This window comes from Melanerpes formicivorus, unplaced genomic scaffold (genome assembly GCF_026170545.1).
Source record: "Melanerpes formicivorus ecotype bairdi unplaced genomic scaffold, bMelFor1.0.p_v2 SCAF_108, whole genome shotgun sequence".
Taxonomy (NCBI): domain Eukaryota; kingdom Metazoa; phylum Chordata; class Aves; order Piciformes; family Picidae; genus Melanerpes; species Melanerpes formicivorus.
Genome location: NW_027142460.1, coordinates 867278 through 882008, shown reverse-complemented (window position 1 = coordinate 882008; position 14731 = coordinate 867278). Strand labels below are relative to the sequence as shown.

The 14731-nt window shown below is 52.3% G+C and overlaps 1 protein-coding gene across 1 annotated transcript in view; it reads left to right on the top strand.

Annotated features, from left to right (window-relative positions):
• LOC137455746 (glioma pathogenesis-related protein 1-like) overlaps positions 1–9953 on the top strand; it is a 33351-nt gene extending 23398 nt beyond the window's left edge. Inside the window, exons 3-6 of the mRNA XM_068166827.1 lie at positions 1543–1652; positions 5799–5881; positions 9001–9027; positions 9112–9953. Of these exons, the coding sequence (XP_068022928.1) occupies positions 1543–1652; positions 5799–5881; positions 9001–9027; positions 9112–9263 (372 nt within the window). The 3' untranslated portion in view covers positions 9264–9953. The remainder of the gene's footprint in view (positions 1–1542; positions 1653–5798; positions 5882–9000; positions 9028–9111) is intronic.
• The last annotated feature ends 4778 nt before the right edge of the window (positions 9954–14731 follow it).

Below are 14731 nucleotides of genomic sequence, written 5' to 3'. Positions count from 1 at the left end.
TTTAGTTGTTGGCAGAACTTTTGGGGGCTCCCATCATGCAGTTTCAGATGCACTGTTTCAGACAGCTGAGTGTATTTGGTTGAACTTTACATTTCATTTTGATCTGAGCACAGCTGAAGGAGAGTCAATCTGTTTTAACTGGGGGCTCCAGGTACACAGAAGTGTGGAAGCATCTTACCATATAGCCTTGCCCCATAGCCTATGAGGACAGGCTGAGTGAGCTGGGACTGTTCAGCCTGGAGAAGAGAAGGCTCCAGGCAGAACTAATAGAGGCCTTCCAGTAGCTGAAGGGGGCTACAAGAAGGCTGGGGAGGGACTGTTTGCAAAGGCCTATAGTGATAGGTCAAGGGGCAATGGTTTGAAATAAGAGATTCAGATTGGATGTTACATTCAACAAGAGCAAGGGCAGGGTCCTGCAGCTGGGTGGAGGCAATCCCAGGCACAAATGCAGGCTGGGCAGGGACTGGCTGGAAAGCAGCCCTGAGGAGAGAGCCTTGGGGGTGCTGGGGGAGGAGAAGCTCACCAGGAGCTCTCAGTGTGCACTTGCAGCCCAGAAAGCCAACCAGAGCCTGGGCTGCAGCAGGAGAAGTGTGGCCAGCAGGGCAAGGGAGGTGATTCTCCCCCTCTGCTCAGCTCTGGGGAGACCCCACCTGGAGTCCTGCCTCCAGTTCTGGAGCCCCTATGACAAGAGGGATCTGGAGGTGCTGGAAGGTGTCCAGAGCAGGGCCAGGAGGATGAGCAGAGGGCTGGAGTACCTCTTCTGTGAGGACAGACTGAAGGAGCTGGGGCTGTTCAGTCTGGAGAAGAGAAGGCTCCCAGGTGACCTCATTGTGGCCTTCCAGGATCTAAAGGGGGCTCCAGGAAGGCTGGGGAGGGACTGCTCAGGATCTCAGGCAGGGATAGGACTAGGGGGAATGGAATGAAGCTGGAGGTGGGGAGATTGAGGCTGGAGGGGAGGAGGAAGTTCTTCCCCATGAGAGTGGTGAAGCCCTGGAATGGGTTGTGCAGGGAGGTGTTTGGGGCCCTGTCCCTGGAGGTGTTTAAGAGCAGGCTGGCTGAGGCTGTGGCCAGGCTGATCTAGTGTGGGGTGTCCCTAGTGTGGGGTGTCCCTGCCCATGGCAGGGGGGTTGGAACTAGCTGATCCTTGTGGTCCCTTCCAACCCTGACTGATACTATGATACTGTGAACAGGTTCTTTACCAGGAGGGTGCTGGAACACTGGAACAGGTTGCCCAGGGAGGTAGTTGAGGTCCCATCCCTGGAGTTAGTCAAGGTGAGGCTCTTCAAGGCTCTGGGCAACCTGCTCTAGTGGAGGATGTCCTTGCTGACTGCAGGGGGCTTGGACTGGATGAGCTTTGGAGGTCCCTTCCAACCCAGACCATTCTACGACTCTGTGAGTGCCATGCAAGCCCAGTGCCTCCACCCCCAGCGGTGACAGAGCAGGATGGCTTGGAACCATGGCTCTGGGAATTTGATTGTGCATCATACAGCTTAGATGCTGAAACAAAGCTTTTGCCACTGGTGTACCCATCTGTCTTTGCAGGTTGTTTGGGCTGCAAGCTACAAAGTTGGCTGTGCTGTCCACTTCTGCCCCAGCGTGGGATACTCCTCCATAACCAACGCAGCACACTTCGTCTGCAACTACGGACCGGCGTAAGCTCTTCCACTACCAACATCTCACAGGCTGGGGGCCCTATCCCTCCCCTCCCACAACATCAATATGTATTAGATCAGTCCATCTGTTCATGTGTTTGAGGGAGGAGTTATGAGGAGAGGCTGAGGGAGCTGGGATTGTTTAGCCTGGAGAAGAGGAGGCTCAGGGGTGACCTCATTGCCCTCTACAACTACCTGAAAGGTGGTTGTAGCCAGGTGGGGGTTGGCCTCTTCTCCCAGGCAAGCAGCACCAGAACAAGAGGACGCAGTCTCAAGCTGCGCCAGGGGAGGTTTAGACTCGAGGTGAGGAGGAAGTTCTTCACCGAGCGAGTCATTCGGCATTGGAACAGGCTGCCCAGGGAGGTGGTGGAGTCATCGACCCTGGAGGCGTTCAAGGGGAGATTGGACGTGGCACTTGGTGCCATGGTCTAGTCCTGGGGTCTGTGTTGATAGGTTGGACTCGATGATCCTCGAGGTCCTTTCCAACCTAAGTGATACTGTGATACTGTGTGATACTGTGAGGAAATGGTTCCCAAAACAGAGAAAGAATAGAACAGAACAGAATAGAATAGAATAGAATGGAATGGAATGGAATGGAATGGAACGGAACAGAATAGAATAGAATAGAATAGAATAGAATGGAATGGAATGGAATGGAATGGAATGGAATGGAATGGAATGGAATTAACCATGTTGGAAAAGACCTCAGAGATCATCCGGTCCAACCTCTCACCCAGCACCATCTGATCAAATAAACCATGGCACCAAGTGCCTCATCCAGGCTCCTCTTAAGCACCTCCAGTGATGGTGACTCCACCACCTCCCTGGGCAGCACATTCCAAAGGCCAATCTCTCTTGCTGGGAAGAACTTCTTCCTTACCTCCAGCCTAAACCTCCCCTGGCACAGCATGAGATTGTGTCCTCTTGTTCTGGTGCTGGTTGCCTGAGAGAAGAGACCAACCCACATCTGGCTCCAACCTCCCTTCAGGCCACCCAGCTATTTTGTTGCTAGATGAGGGCTGTGTGTTTTCTCTACAGAGCAGTGGCACTGGTAGAAGTGGTGAAGTACAAGAGGATGGCATGAAAATACTGAGGTGATCATTTGAAAATGAATCCCTTGTTTCTTAGTGCCAAGCTGGCCCCAGGCAGTTGCTAAGGTGCAATCCCAAAGTCTGAAAATATTTTGACATGTGTCTGCAGAATGAAGTCTCTGGGTCAATGGTTTGGATAAACATTGAACCGAGTAACGCCTGCAGCTTCAGTCCCAGGAGTGAGGGCTGCTTGTGAGGCGGGGGCCAGCTTAAGGCAAAACTTTATCCATGTGCAGCACAGGCAGAACACCCAGCTGTGATGGAGGTATTTTGACCTTTCTCCATCTAACTCCTGCCACCACAGTCTCAATGCAGCTTTAAAAGACTGAGCCAAGCTTTTAACTTGGGGCAAGTGGTGGACCAAGTGCAGGCCAGCCCATGAACTTGGGCAGCTTTGACATTCCTATTGCCCATGCTCCACCCCTGGAAGAACACACACCTCTGAGCAGATACCTTCAAATGGCACAGATACTGCTGCGCCAAAGCAGTAAATCCTCTCACCCCAGAAGCCCCACACCCAAGCAGGCTGAGGGAACAGTGCCTCTGCCAGCTCTCAAGCCAAAAGTCGCTGACACCTAGGTCAGAATAGAATAGAATAGAATAGAATAGAATAGAATAGAATAGAATAGAATAGAATAGAATAGAATAGAATAGAATAGAATAGGTTGGAAGAGACCTTCGAGATCATCGTGTCCAACCTATCACCCAACACCACCTGATCAACTAACCCATGGCACCAAGCACCCCATCAAGTCTCCTCCTGAACACCTCCAGGGATGGGGACTCCACCACCTCCCCAGGCAGCCCATTCCAATGGGCAATCACTCTCTGTGTGGAGAACTTCTTCCTCACCTCCAGCCTAAACCTCCCCTGGTGCAGCCTGAGACTGTGTCCTCTTGTTCTGGTGCTGGCTGCCTGGGAGAAGAGACCAACCCCTGCCTGTCTACAACCTCCCTTCAGGGAGTTGTAGAGAGCAAGAAGGTCACCCCTGAGCCTCCTCTTCTCCAGGCTAAGCAACCCCAGCTCCCTCAGTCTCTCCTCGTAGGGCTTGTGTTCGAAACCCCTCCCCAACTTTGTTGCCCTTTGTCTGCTCCCTGGTCAGCACTAGCTGTGCACCCCACCATGCTAGATGGTGCACAGGCAAGCAGGCCTCCAGCACTGCTGGGAGCTGCTCTCTGTCCATAGAGCCTCCCAAGGACATGAGCTAAGCCTTGCTCCTTCTGCCTCTTAGGCAGTATCTGCATCACGCAGAGGACTGCAATCATGCTGCATTGCTTGCCCTCCATTGGCAGGGACCCCCTGGCTGCCTTCACCCTCAACAGCACCGTGCAGAACTGTCAGGGCTCTCACTCTCTGGGGAGGTGAGAGGCTCTGGAGAGGGTTTTAAAGACAGGTCCTTCCCAGCTGGGCAGGGCCATCACCAACAGGCTGTTGCAGACTAAGAAGTGGAGTGATGCCCCATCCAGCTGTTGCTTTTCAGAAACAGCAACCTAAGCTCTGTATTTATCTAATCCATAACTGTTTTCAACAATGCCAAAGGCCAAAGCAAGGTGCATGCACAACTTCAATCCCTAAGGTTAATACACTCCAAAAGATGTTCTTCAGCTTAGGGCCAAGCAGCAAAAGCCTCATGTTGCTGAAAGTGAAGAGGTTTACCACAAAGCTTAGCACTGCTGAGAGTGCCATGCATACAAAATCTCCCTCAGTGTGTTTATGAACACCTTGAGGTACTCTGTAAGCAGTGCTTTGGCCACACTCCAAGCATACAAGGCACTGAACTGCATTGGGTGCAGTATCAGCAATGGGCAAGTAATACTGAGCTGAGAGCCTGGGCAGAGACAGCTAGTGCCACTCATGCTGCTGGCAGAGGGAGGGAACAGGGAGAGACACAAATTCACTCCTAAAAGGTTGGCAAACAAGTGCATGAAATCATCACTTCTTGCAAGAGACCCTCCAGCAGCAAAGATTCCTCTTCAAGGATGGCCGTGCACATACACAGGAACTGAACTTGACTCTGCTCCCATAGCTAGAGCTGGTTTTGGGAGCCCACAGTCTACATACACACTTGTTAGCCTCACTTTGAGGCTATTTGCACTGCCAGATTTGCAATGCTGCTGTCTCCAGGCTCCTAACAACAGCGTGCCCCTGCCACACATAACCTCTTCTGCTTCGCTGCACCTCTTGGCTGCATGGCACACAGACAGGGACCATCCAAAAAGCAGCTCCCTAGCAACATTAGAATAGAATAGAATAGAATAGAATAGAATAGAATAGAATAGAATAGAATAGAATAGAATAGAATAGAATAGAATAGAATAGGGATAGACTAGGATAGGATAGGACAGGACAGAATAGAATAGAATAGAATAGAATAGAATAGAATAGAATAGAATAGACCAGACCAGGTTGGAAAAGACCTTCAAGATCATTGAGTCCAACCTATCACCCAGCACCATCTGATCAAATAAACCATGGCACCAAGTGCCTCATCCAGGCTCTTCCTAAACACCTCCAGGGATGGGGACTCCACCACCTCCCTGGGCAGCACATTCCCATGGTCAATTACTCTTTCTGGGAAGAACTTCTTCCTAACCTCCAGCCTAAACCTCCCCTGGCACATCTTGAGACTGCGTCCTCTTGTTCTGGGGCTGGTTGCCTGGGAGAAGAGACCAACCCCCACCTGGCTACAACCTCCCTTCAGGGAGTTGTAGAGGGCAATGAGGTCTCCCCTGAGCCTCCTCTTCTGCAGGCTAAGCAACCCCAGCTCCCTCAGCCTCTTCTCACAGGGCTGTGCTCCAGACCCCTCCCCAGCCTTGTTGCCCTTCTCTGGGCACCTTCCAGCATCTCAACATCTTTCCTAACCTGAGGAGCCCAGAACTGGACACAGGACTCAAGGTGTGGCTTGAGCAGTGCTGAGCACAGGGGCAGAATGACCTCCCTACTCTGTCTGGCCACACTATAGCAAAGCAAAACCTGGACTGAACACTAATCAGCAGGAGGTACTAATGTTCTCCTCCCAAGGATGGTTTGAGGCCAATGTTCCTTTCCTTCGCAGGGGGAATTATCCAAGGCAGCCATACGAGATGGGAGCGGCGTGCAGGGGCTGCGGCGGCGAGCCATGCGCCAAGCAGCTGTGTCGTAAGTAGAAGACAGCCAAGCCTCCTCCCCAGGCACGGGCAGAAAGGGAAAGAGCACTGTGGTGGTGAGAGAAGGCCCAGCTTTCCCTCCCCCACAAAGAAGGAAAAAAACCCACAGCTGGCCCAGTCGGAGAAGCGAAGGATATGCTATATTTACAAGCAATATGGGATGCAGGTTGTATATACACAATATATACAGTATTTACAATATATACACAGAAATATACAGCAAAGAAAAATACAGGAACAAAACCTCCTCCTCCTGACAGAGGAGGGTTCCCCCCCCCGTACCCCACTCTCTCCCCCTACCTCCCTTTTTTCCCCAAAAAGGGGTTAGAGAGAGAAGAGGCAGTTATTAAGGAAGAGAATTCTCATTAGGTCTCCAAGCACATGCAGGATTAGTGCTTATCTGTTATCCAAGGTCAGAACTCCGGCTACTTGCTCAGAAGCAGACAGGCTGGAAAGGGAGAACAGAGAGGAACTGAGAAAAAATTCCAACTGAACTAAAACTTAAAGTTGCATTCTACCAATCTACCAATGAAATTCGTTTAGAATATCATGTTTTCATTTTGACACCAAAACATTCAGCCAGAGTGTCCCAGCACTGTCCCTTTCTTAAAGGCACAGCCTCAAACGGCCACAATCCACCCCTTCTGAACGATTTCCTTGGCTGTTTGTGCTGTCCATCCAATCTGAAATCATATCTACAGCTTGTAAGGAAAGTTCAAACGGTCACAAGCACACTGAAGATCCTGGCAGGAGGCAGGCACAGCGCTTGCCTCTTCCTGAATGTAGGCTAAAAACCTGCAGTCCGAAGCCAAGTGAGCAGCAATGCACAGAGAGAGGGGAGGGGGGCAGAGAGAGCCTGGTTTCTGCCCCGGGGGAGGGGTATGAGATGGAACCTGGTCTGCGGGAGCTGGACAGCATGATACAGAAGATAAGTGACTGCAGCTTGAGGTGTTCTTAGCAGTGCCACAAGGTACTGCTTGCAGGAATGGGAAGTGCAGAAGGGGATGCATGTCCTCTCCCAGGGGCTCCAGATTATAGAATAGAATAGAATAGAATAGAATAGAATAGAATAGAATAGAATAGAATAGAATAGAATAGAATAGAATAGGTTGGAAGAGACCTTCAAGATCATCACATCCAACCTATCATCCAACACCACCTAATCAACTAAGCCATGGCACCAAGCACCCTGTCAAGTCTCCTGCTGAACACCTCCAGCCATGGCGATTCCACCACCTCCCCAGGCAGCCCATTCCAATGGGCAATCACTCTCTCTGTGGAGAACTTCCTCCTGACCTCCAGCCTGAACCTCCCCTGGCACAGCCTGAGACTGTGTCCTCTTATTCTGGTGCTGGGTGCCTGGGAGAAGAGACCAAACTCTGCCTGTCTACAAACCCCCTTCAGGTAGACAGCAATAAGGTCACCCTTGAGTCTCCTCTTCTCCAGGCTAAGCAGCCCCAGCTCCCTCAGCCTCTCCTCATTATCACCCAGCATATGCATTGCAGCTTGTGCTGCTGTCTCCATGCCACCTTTGCCCCATCCCTAACCATGCCACTGTGGGAGGAGAGAGCTGCCACAGCACTGCCAGAGCTGCTCACTCCAGTGAATGTCAGCCAAGACATCTGCTTTCCCCTAAGTGTGGGGAGAGCTAGGCTTACCATGAGAACCCTTCACAGGCATGTCCCCCAGCAGCCCACCTGATTCTCCTGCACTTGGCTCTCATATGCCTGGATGGAGCTAGTAGCAGAGGAGACCTTCTGCAATTAAGGAAGATAAGGCATGGTGCTGTGGACACCTGCCTGGGGAGGGAAGCTGAGGATTCAATCACACTTTTCCCCAGCACCTGACCTCAGATGAACTAACAGAGAGGGAAGGCACTGTTTAAAAACCAGCAGCACAAGAATGAGAGGGAGTCCCTGATGCATGGGACTGATTAATGTCCCTTAACAAATTGATCTTGGGGAGCACACCCCAAGGAGAGCATCCTCTCTATCCCAGCCACTGGTAGAAGTCATTACAGTGTGAACAAGCCCTTCTCAGCAAAGCTCCAAAAGCCACTGCAGGGCTTTCCTGGGCAGTGGGGTTTTGCTTCTTCCTGGAAAGAAACATCCCTGGATGAGGGGATTGAGAGTACCCTCAGCAAGTTTGCTGATGATACAAAACTGGGGGGAGTTGGATGACAGCTGTCAGACTGTGCTAGCAGCCAATGACATCTGGACAGGCTGAGAGCTGGGGGCAAGGCAAACCTCATGGAGCTCCATAAGGCCATGTGCAGGGTCCTGCACCTGGGGAGGAATAACAGCAGGCCCCAGGACAGGCTGGGGACTGCCCTGCTGGAGAGCAGCTCCGTGAAGAAAGACCTTGGAGTGCTGGGGGGCAGCAAGTTCTGCATGGGACAGCAATGTGCCCTGTGGCCAAGAGAGCCAATGGGATCCTGGGAGGCAGCAAGGAAAGTGTGGCCAGCAGGGCTGGGCAGGTTCTGCTCCCCCTCTGCTCTGCCCTGCTCAGACCACACCTGGAATATTGGGGACTTTTGGGCTCCCCAATTCAAGAGAGACAGAGACCTGCTGGAGAGAGTCCAAGGGAGAGCCAGGAGGTTGCTTAGGGGACTTGAGCATCTCCCCTGTGAAGAGAGACTGAGAGCCCTGGGGCTGTTGAGTCTGGAGAGGAGACGGCTGAGAGGGATCTGATCAATGTCTATCAATAGCTGAGGGGTGGGGGTCAAGTGGAGGGGGCCAAGCTCTTTTGGGTGGTGTGCACTAATAAAACAAGAAACAACGGGTACGAGCTGGAACAGAGAAACTTCTTTGCAGTGAGGGTGGCAGAGCCCTGGAGCAGGCTGCCCAGAGAGGTTGTGGAGTCTCCTGCTCTGGAGTCTTTCCAACCCCACCTGGATGCATTCGTGCAGCCTGCCCTGGGTGCTCTGCACTGGCAGGGGGCTTGGACTGGATGATCTCTGGAGGTCCATTCCAACTGCTAATGCATTGTGGAACTGTGAGAGCTCCCACAGCTGCATTGGTGAGCCCATGGTAAGGCTCATCACTCCCTTTAGCTTAAACTTGTGTTTGTCAAGTACCAGCCTGCTTCCATTCCCTTCTTTTCTCTCTCCAGGAAATGCAGACCGTGACAAAGTCGTCAGTAAGTATCAGCAGAGTTACTACTTCCATTTCTTGCCCAAGGGCTCAGTCCTACTCGAAAGCAAGTAACTTGTTTTGCTCACAGGTGATTCTGGGTGGCATCCAGACTGGGACAGACCTGCATGGGACCAGTACTGCGTCAGCACTGTCGTTTTAAGGCTGTTACTCCTTGCTCTGACGATTCTGGCCACCTGGCTCCTACCAAAACACTGGTCTGTAGCACCTGTCACTGAGTGACACCCATGCAGAAGGCCATGAGAGCACTCAGATCAACTCATCCTTTCCCTGCCCCTCAGTGCTTGGCAGCACAAAGCTTGGCAGAGACGTTGCTTGCATCCGCAGGTGAGTTTGGAGTACAGGAACCTTTGTGGCAGGCAGTACCTAAGGAGAGTTGATCAGCAGCCTTCTCATTGCTCAGAGCCAGGGACAGGATTGATGTCACCCAGGTGTTTTTTCAAAGTGGAGCTGGACCTGGTGGGTAAGGCAGCAGCACACTGAAGCACTGCCCTGCCACACCTTCTTAGGGTGCCCAGGAGCCTGGGCCCAGCTCTGGCTGAGACTCGAGGCAAAGCACATTTCTGCTGCATCCCTTTCCCTGGACGCTCCCCCAGAACGATTCAGAGTAGCCCTGGAGAGGCTTTTCATTCACACAGCTGGGGTTAAAAGAATGTTTGGACTCCTGTGAGTCTCATGGTGCCCTGGGGCTTCACTTCAAATTTGTTTTAAACACACAGCTTTGTTTTAATCTGTGCCAAGGCATAGCTTCACCTGTGCTTGCACATGATTGCATATCACTGCAATCTCTTCTGGGTTATCTTTTGTGTTTCTCAGGTGTGGTTTGGTTTGTGTTGCTTTGCTTTTTGTTCTGCTTCACTCTGAGGTTTTGACTGCTGTTTGAAACAATAAATCATTATTTCCTGCTTCCCATCTATGGCAATTGTGTGTTTGATACAGGAGCTGAAGAGAAGCCTGAGAGGGGATTGAATCAATGTTTATCAGTAGCTGAGGGCTGGGGGTCAGGAGGGAGGGGACAAGGACAGGTTCTGCTCAGTTGCACCCTGGAATAGGACAAGGGGCAATGGATATAAACTGCAGCACAGGAGGTTCCAGCTCAACATGTGGAGGAACTTCTTCCCTGTGAGGGTCCCAGAGCCCTGGAGCAGGCTGCCCAGAGAGGTTGTGGTGTCTCCTTCTCTGGAGCCTTCCCAGCCCTGTCTGGATGTGTTCCTGTGTGACCTGTGCTGGATTCCATGCCCCTGCTCTGGCAGGGGGGCTTGGACTCAATGATCTCCAGAGGTCCCTTCCAACCCCTGCCATCCTGTGAGCTGTGATTAGCTGTTTGTGCACACCACCACCACCACCAAAGCTATGTTCAGCTTCAACCTGCACAGTGCTGAGACACAGTGCTGGGAAAGATGGCATAAAACTCCAAATAAAGCCATGCTGTGCCTCTAGTTATGCCTTTGGTCTAGCAGCTGCAGAAGGATGAGTCTCTTGTAACCTGCACGTCTGGAGCAAGCAGAAAGCAGCAGGGACAGCTGTTGTGTTCAGCTGAGCAATGTGCTCCAGCAACCACAGCTGCTGAGCTGGAGCAGAGGCTGGGAAGTGACAAGAGTCACAGACTCCCAGCTGCACCACAGTGATCTGCAGCTGTGTGGAGGCTGCTGTAGGTGTCTGCACACAATGCCAGTCTGCAGGGCACAGAGACAAACTGCTGTGAAGGAAGCTGGGGACTTCCCTTCACTACTTTGTTTCTGGGGCACTGCCTCTGCAGTACCTGTTAATGGTTTCCCCACACCCACTCCCAACCCCACTGCTGGGCTGGATCTTAACTGAAAACCCTGGGAACTGGGTCCCAAGGTCTTCCACACCATTCTTCCCAGGTAGTTAACTGCTTGCACTGGCATCACCTCAGCACCACAGCATTCCCTGCCTGAACAAATCGTTTTTCACAGTGCAAATCTGGCTGGGGCTAAAATGCTAAGTTTTGCCTTGGTGTCTTTTCCCTTGATGCATCTTTACATGTAGTCTGTTGGCTCTCTGAGCCTCCCTAGCCCAGCCATCACAGTCACAGGAAGGAGCTGAGCATGCTCTTTCCCACACTCCAGGCTCACTCCCCAAGCTGCCTGCTTGCAAAAGCCAAGAGCTCTGTCTTTCAAACTGTGCAGATTAGGGCATCCCAAAATACCAAATGAAAATCCCCATTGCAAAAGGAAGCTCATGGCTGTGTCTGTGGATAAAACACACCAAGAGAAGTTATTTTGCTCCTTCCTTTGTCTTTCTGGGCCAGACTCAAGCCTCAAGCTCCACGTACTGCAAAGCCCCATTGTAAACCAGAGCATCAAGTGGCACAGGGGCAGCAGGACTCGCTCTGCTCTTGCACAGGGCTCCCACCCCAGCACACAGCCTGGCCCAGCATGTGCTTCACGGAAGCCATGTGCACTGAGAGCCTACTGCTGCAGAGAGGAGTGCAGGAGAGGGAAGAACACACACTGCTGTGTCCAGGGAGCAAGAATGAGCTCAGCAGGAATTCTCCCCTGCTTCGTTTAATCTTCGTTTAATCTTCGTTTAAGAAGGACATTGAGACACTTGAGCGTGTCCAGAGAAGGGCAACAAGGCTGGTGAGAGGCCTTGAACACAAGCCCTATGAGGAGAGGCTGAGGGAGCTGGGATTGTTTAGCCTGGAGAAGAGGAGGCTCAGGGGTGACCTTATTGCCCTCTACAACTACCTGAAGGGTGGTTGTAGCCAGGAGGGAGTTGGCCTCTTCTCCCAGGCAACCAGCACCAGAACAAGGGGACACAGTCTCAAGCTGTGCCAGGGGAGGTTCAGACTCGAGGTGAGGAGGAAGTTCTTCACCGAGCGAGTCATTCGTCATTGGAACGGGTTGCCCAGGGAGGTGGTTGAGTCATCGACCCTGGAGGCGTTCAAGGGGAGATTGGACGTGGCACTTGGTGCCATGGTCTAGTCATGGGGTCTGCGGTGTCAGGTTGGACTCGATGATCCTCGAGGTCCTTTCCAACCTAAGTGATACTGTGATACTGTGATACTGTGATCTATGCTTGGTCTCCAGGAGAGTAAACAGAATGAACACTGAGCCCTTTAGAACACAGAGTCCTTAAAGTTCCAAGCATTCACAGAGCTGCCATGGAACTGTATGCTTCAGCAGCTCTGAAGAAACACCAAGAAAAAGCTTCACAAAACACAAAGTACACCACTGGGCCTCAGAAGCGTCACATAATGGTAGGTTTTAAACAAGTTGGACAGCAATGTGCCCCTGGGGCCAAGAGAGCCAATGAGATCCTGGGGGGCAGCAAGGAAAGTGTGGCCAGCAGGGCTGGGGAGGTTCTGCTCCCCCTCTGCTCTGCTCTGCTGAGAGCACAGCTGCAATCCTCTGTCCAGTTCTGGGCTCCTCAGGTCCAGAGAGACAGAGACCTGCTGGAGAGAGTCCAAGGGAGAGCCAGGAGGATGCTCAGGGGACTTGAGCATCTCCCCTGTGGAGAGAGACTGAGAGCCCTGGGGCTGTTGAGTCTGGAGGAGAGAAGGCTGAGAGGGATCTGATCAATGTCTTTCAGTATCTGAGGGGTGGGGGTCAAGTGGAGGGGGCCAAGCTCCTTTGGGTGGTGCACAGCAATAAGCCAAGGAGCAATGGAGACCAGAGACGGTTTCAGCTCAGCATGAGGAGAAACCTCTTTAGTGTGAGGGTGACAGAACCCTGGAGCAGGCTGCCCAGAGAGGTTGTGGAGTCTCCTTCTTTGGACACATTCGAACCCCACCTGGATGCATTCCTGTGCAGCCTGCCCTGGGTGCTGCTGCTCTGGGCAGGGGGCTTGGACTGGATGATCTCTGGAGGTCCCTTCCAACTGCTAATGTACTGTGGAACTGTGAGAGCTGCATTGGTGAGCCCATGGTAAGGCTCATCATTCCCTTTAGCTTAGACTTATCTTGTTTGTCAAGTGCCAGCCTGCTTCCATTCCCTTCTTTTCTCTCTCCAGGAAATGCAGACCGTGACAAAGTCATCAGTAAGTATCAGCAGTTCTGTGGCACTGTGGTAAGCAAGCAAGCACACAAACAAAAGCCTGAATGTCAAGAAGTCAGATCTAACCAAGGACACTCAAAACCCCCGTGGCTCTGGCTGATGAAACCCCTTTGATCCACATTTATCTTGTGGCATATGCCCATGAATTCCATACATGAAAACACTGGTCTGTAAACCCAGCCTTCAGCCTTCTTCTTATCTGCACGTCTGTAAGGTCAGAAATCACAACCAGACACACTTGGTTCCTACAAGGCATTTCTTTTCACAGGTAAGAGCAGACCACTGCAGCACTTGATCCAGCATCCGCTCCGCACCGAGCCTGGGGAGGGTTTGGGTACCGCGGCCTCCGCGCCGGGCCCCGCCAGCCCGCTCCAGCCACAGGCAGTGCTGCCCTCTGCTGGTTCCCAGCAGAATAACAACGCTGCGCGCCCAGGGCTCACGCAGGGGCTGCAAGCCAGGGGTACTGCCATAGACTGATAGAATGGTTTGAGGTTGGGAGGGACTCCAAGTATCACAGTCTCACAGTATCGCCAAGGTTGGAAGAGATCTCAGAGATCATCAGGTCCAACCTGTCACCACAGACCTCATGACTAGACCATGGCACCAAGTGCCACATCCAATCCCCTCTTGAACACCTCCAGGGATGGGGACTCCACCACCTCCCTGGGCAGCACATCCCAAGGGCCAATCTCTCTTGCTGGGAAGAACTTTCTCCTCACCTCCAGCCTGGCACAGCTTGAGACTGTGTCCTCTTGTTCTGGTGCTGGCTGCCTGGGAGAAGAGACCAACCCCCACCTGGCTACAACCTCCCTTCAGGGAGTCAAAGAGAGCATTGAGGTCACCCCTCAGTCTCCTCTTCTCCAGGCTAAGCAACCCCAGCTCCCTCAGCCTCTCCTCACAGGGCTGTGCTCAAGGCCTCTCCCCAGCCTTGTTGCCCTTCTCTGGACACCTTCAAGTCTCTCAATGTCCTTCTAAAACTGAGGAGCCCAGAACTGGACACAGGACTCAAGGTGTGACCTAACCAGTGCTGAGCACAGGGCACAATGAGCTCCCTGCTCCTGCTGGCCACACTGTTCCTGATGCAGGCCAGGATGTCATTGGCCCTCTTGGCCCCCTGGGCACACTGCTGGCTCCTGTTTAGGCAGCTGTCAATCAGCACCCCCAGGTCCCTCTCTGTTTGGCAGCTCTCAGCCACGGTGACCCCAGCCTGTAGCACTGCCTGGGGTTGTTGTGGCCAAAGTGGATGCTATCAGATTAGGCAAGCCTGATTTCCCCTTTGTAGATCCATACTGACTACTCCTGTTCATCTTTTCTTCCAAGTGCCTAGAGATGGCCTCCAGGATGAGCTGCTCCATCGTGTTTCCAGGGATGGAGGTGAGGCTCACTGGTCTGTACTTTCCTGGACCCTCTTGCCCTTTTCGAAGCCTGGTGTGCCTCTAGCTTTCCTCCAGTCCTCAGGCACCTCTCCTGTCTGCCAGGAGTTTGCAAAGATGATGGAGAGTGGGAGAGCAACAATGTCATGCAGCTCTCTCAACACTCTGGGCTGTATTAGTTGATCAGATGGTGTTGGGTGATAGGTTGGACTCGATGAGCTCAAAGGTCTTTTCCAACCTGGTTGATTCTATTCTATTCTTTCTATTCTATTCTATTCTATTCTATTCTATTCTA